This window comes from Lactuca serriola, chromosome 5, assembly GCF_051521515.1.
Source record: "Lactuca serriola cultivar US96UC23 chromosome 5, Lser_US96UC23_V15, whole genome shotgun sequence".
Taxonomy (NCBI): domain Eukaryota; kingdom Viridiplantae; phylum Streptophyta; class Magnoliopsida; order Asterales; family Asteraceae; genus Lactuca; species Lactuca serriola.
In genome coordinates, this window is record NC_136412.1 from 340520856 (window position 1) to 340525642 (window position 4787).

The 4787-nt window shown below is 35.8% G+C and overlaps 1 protein-coding gene across 1 annotated transcript; it reads left to right on the top strand.

Moving 5' to 3' along the window:
• Positions 1-478: 478 nt before the first annotated feature.
• On the top strand, positions 479-1510 carry LOC145051045 (uncharacterized). Its single transcript, XM_078999196.1, has 3 exons — positions 479-552; positions 646-704; positions 774-1510. The coding sequence occupies exons 1-3, from the start codon at positions 479-481 to the stop codon at positions 1508-1510; spliced, it is 870 nt and encodes a 289-aa protein (XP_078855322.1).
• The last annotated feature ends 3277 nt before the right edge of the window (positions 1511-4787 follow it).

Consider the following 4787-nt stretch of genomic DNA (forward strand, 5'->3'; position numbering starts at 1 on the left):
GATCATGTGCGAGGAATTCCTCTCTTAAAGTTTGAAAAAAGAACATATTTGTGCAGCCTGCGAAATGGGGAAACAGAGCAGGAAAAGTCATCCAGCAGTTGTGAATACGAAAATCATAGAACCACTTGAACTTTTGTATATAGACCTTTGTGGTCCTTCTACAATTGAAAGCATTGGTGCTAACAGATATATACTTGTAATTGTTGATGATTTTTCTAGATTTACCTGGGTTGCATTTTCTTAAGCAGAAATATGAAGCCACTCCAAGCTCAAGGATTTTATAAAGTAGATCGAGATACAACTACCAAAGCTGGTTCGTAACATTCGCAGTGACAACGGTTTGGAACTCAAAAACCAAGAGTTTGAAGAATTTCTAACTGCGAAAGGAGTGACTCACAACTTTTCGTCTCCTTATACTCCTCAACAGAATGGGTTTGTGGTAAGATGAAACCGCTCATTGTGCGAAGTTGTGAGAGCCATGCCGTCATTTGCGAATCTGCCATTTTACTTCTGGGCGGATGCTATAGGAACTGTCTGCTTTACACAAAATCAGTCAATCCTCAATAAGCGATTCTCTATTACTCCCTATGAGATTATAAATAATAGAAAAACTAATGTCAAGTTTTTCCATGTCTTTGGTTCCAGGTGCTTCATCTTTAACTCAAAGGAACAAAGGAATAAATTCGATGTGAAGGCTGACGAAGGTATTTTCTTGGGGTATTATCTGACTTCTAAGGCATATAGGGTTCTCAACAAAAAGTCCAAAAATATAGAAGAAACATACTATGTCACATTCGATAACAATTATTTGAAGAAGTATCCGAAGGATGACACTCACTCAAAGGAGATCTTTCCCAAGCCGAATCCAGCTACAATTCCACTTTCCAATCTCTACGAGGAGTTCATGAACTTATTCGATGAGCCAGAAAAGGCAATCTCCTCAGAATCCAAAGCAGCAAACAACAAGGAAGACGAACTGAAGAAAATTATTGATGATGTTGCGAAATATATGGAACACGAGCACCCCACTCCGAAAGACCCTGTAATTATGTCTCAATCAACAGGTGCGAATGCTACAACACAGGGGGAGGGTTTCACTTCATCCTCCTCATCTCATACACCTGTTCACGGGGAGAATGAAACCCCTAAAATCAGCACAGAACCACCACTCCAGAGGGAGGGTTCAACTCCGAATGAAGAAGATCAGACATCATTCGAGGGGGAGAATGAAAATGCAAATGATGATTCAGATGTGCAGTCAGAGATTGAAGATGTAAATGTTAAATTGGATCTAACCTATGATCCTAATTACCCTCTGTTGACTAAATGGACCAGAGATCATCCAAAAACCCAAGTAATAGGAGATTCGTCTTTAGGAGTTCTTACGAGAGCACAACAAAAGACGAAGTGGACAACATTATTATCTAAAGTGGAATATTGCATGTTCAACGCGTTTATCTCCAAAACTGAACCTAAAAATGTTCAAATTGCTCCTGATCATTCTGATTAAGTGCAAGCAATGGAGGAAAAGCTCAATGAATTCGAACGAAACAAGGTCTGGCAACTTATTCCCACTCCAAAGGATGCATCTGTTCTTGGTCTAAAATGGGTGTTTCGTAACAAGCTACACAAATAAGGAAATGTGATACGAAACAAGGTGCGATTATTAGTTAAGGGGTATTGCCAAGAAGAAGGCACTGACTAAGAAGAAACCTTCGCACAAGTTGCTAGGTTGGAGTTTGTTCGCATCTTTCAGGCGTATGCAGCACACTTGTGGTGCTTGCTTTCAAGACTTAGGGTTTGAAGATTTAAGTTGTTATTACAATATAACAACAAAAGGTATGTAATCTAATCTTCATGGTGAATTTCGATAATAGTAATCATCATTAGGTTTTTATTATGTGTTCATAATGTTGTGTATCTAGTGAAAACATAGATCCAATTCTAGGGTTGCATGCACACATAGGATTGTTTGTATAAATCCCATCAGTGGTATCATAGCCATTGGTTAACTTGTTTTCAATTAGTATTATTCAATTGTATGAACTTGACATATTAGGGTTTATAGCCAATAAACCCTAGGAGGCTAGGATTTTCGAGATTAGGGTTTCCAAACCCTAATTTGCAAAAGCTTGAAAAAGATTTTCAAATCCTTTCCTTAAACCTTTAGATTTCGAAATCTAGGGTTTGTCATAACCCCTTGATTTTCGAAATTGGCCTCCTCCCCAAGATAAGATCCTAAATTTTAGGGATTTGGATTATCCCATATCTTGTAATTATCCTTTAATAGTTTAATATGGTAATTATGGATTTTGGAATATCCCATCCCTTATTTTCGAAATCTATGAAGATTTTTAAGGGATTAGGATATCTTAAATGTATAAATGGTAATTATCCTCATGATTTAGATAATCTCTTATGATTTAATAATTAAAATTAATAGTCTAATTCAAGATAATTATTAAATCAAGAGTTTTAATATTTAAAATTTTAATTTAAAGGTCATAAATTCGAAAAAACTTTAAGTGAGATTAAAACTTAATTGTTTTGAAAAGTTTCAAAACCTTGCCTCAAGTTTTGGAATTTAAATTGTTGATTAAAAGTTTAATTTTGAAAGTCTAAATTCTAAAACCCTAATTTTGAAAAGTTCAAATTAAACCCTTATGGTTTTATTAAATTAATTAAGTGTATAATTAAAAGAGAGTTAATAAATCCATAATGATATTGGTTAATTAAAAGTGTAATTTAAACCACCTAGTATTTTAAAAATATAAAATACACCCGTATACTATGTATAACATTAAAAGTTTAATATTATATATGTATAACTAAAATGCTAGTCATAATGTTAGTAGACCTCATTGACGAAGCCGATCTATAAGGTTATCTATGTAAAGTAACTAAACGCTTTTACAAATTCCCAATTCTAGTTACTTTAGGCAAAAGTGAAATTGATGCAATCCCATGAAATTACACTTTGCACCCTTGCTAAGAAGTTGGTGGAGCGTGTGTGGTTAACCGGCACACTAATTTGTTCTAAGCAAAGGTGGCAAAGGGTGACTCAATGTTTGTCGTAGTTCGATGGAGCGTGTCTGGTTTACCGGCACATCGAATAGGTGACTATAACAATGAGGGCACCATGTAGATTTGCATGGTTATTCACACCCAATTTGTGATCCTCGGCATCCCAGTCACAAACAAGAGGGGCATATCGAGATTTAAACATGCCATTGAATAGTTCAATGAATCTCAAAAGAAATATAGGAATTCTTAATACATTTAAAACTTAAGCCTTTATGTTTTTCATGGTGAAGAATTAGTGAATCGTCATTCACTTACCTTCAAATTATTTGCATGTTGGAATGACATCCCTCTTCTAATGTGTAAATAATGTTGTTGGATCCTAGCCTTAATGTCTCATTTGGGTGTTTCATTAAGGATTCATATCAACTAACTTGAAATTTCTCCCATTTTGTAGATGTTTGACTCTAACCGTGGTCTTCCCGGATCCCAGGGAAAAGGTCTTCCTATTGAAAGTGATAGCTTGTTCCAAAGTGAAGGATCAATGTGGACTAGCTTGATCTCACTTCCTCCTCCTCCTCCCGTTGTTCTCCCCGACCCACAAGATCGAAGATTTGAAAGGTTCAAGATCACCGAGACCCTATTGGCAATGCGACATGAAGATGGTAAACCCGTGTGTACTCACGTCCTTGGGATGAAATCACACATCGATAGTTTGATTATGTTGGGTGCGTCTTTCCCCAATAAGGTGGCTGTGGACTGGGTTCTTCAGTCACTTCCTGAATCATATGATAAGTTCATAAGAGAGTATTATATGATGGACATTGACGCGACCCTCATTGACTTAACTTACATGCTTATTGCTGCTGAATCAGAAATGATTTGGCGAAGTAATGGAGCATATTTGTCTAGTGAATCAACCAACCATGCTTCCGTGGATGTTCTAGGAGAAGCCACATGTTTCTGCTGCCAAGGGAAAGGGAAATGGATACGAAGCTGCCCAAAGGAACTGAAGAGTCTAAGAGATGGAAAAGTCAAGAAGTGTGGCTCTGCTTCAGGTACAAAATCCACCATCTAACTCCATTAAATTCCTGTTCTTTATACATAATATGATAAGATTACATTTGCATGTTTTGCAGGATCAAAGAAAAGAAAGGAAGGTTGATGGAACAACAAGATGAGTCTGATCACGAAGAAATGGATTACGATCGCATGGATTCGAAGATCAGATTTTGAGCTTAGGAAGTTATGATAGATTTGTTAGGAGTATATGAATACATAGTTTTTTTCATTTGAATTTTGCGTTTTAAGAACATGTTTTCCGCTGCTTTGATGAATAAAATAAATTTTGGTTTTATATTATTTATTTATCCTTACAATGGCATATATGAAAAAATTGATGTTTGTGTACTTCTAATATTAGCAAAATGGATTTGATTCTTAATTAGGTTACTTGTGGAAGTGTCAAAAGTTTACCAAATAGGGAGAGTTTCTCATCACCCAAGTTTCAAGTGGATAGGAACTTGGAATCATGCAACAGGTATTGCATGATGAATGAAAACTATCACATTTGGGAAATTTAGACTAGTCTTTGACAAAGCGTCAAGTGAAGGACTATGACATCAAGTACACAAAGTTGTGTGTTGATCAAGTCCACCACATGAGTGACAAAGATATTCGTCATGATTTACTAAAGTTTAGTGAATATGGTTATACTTATAAGATTAGGTATAATTATGGATTGGTTAAAAGAGTTTCAATCAATA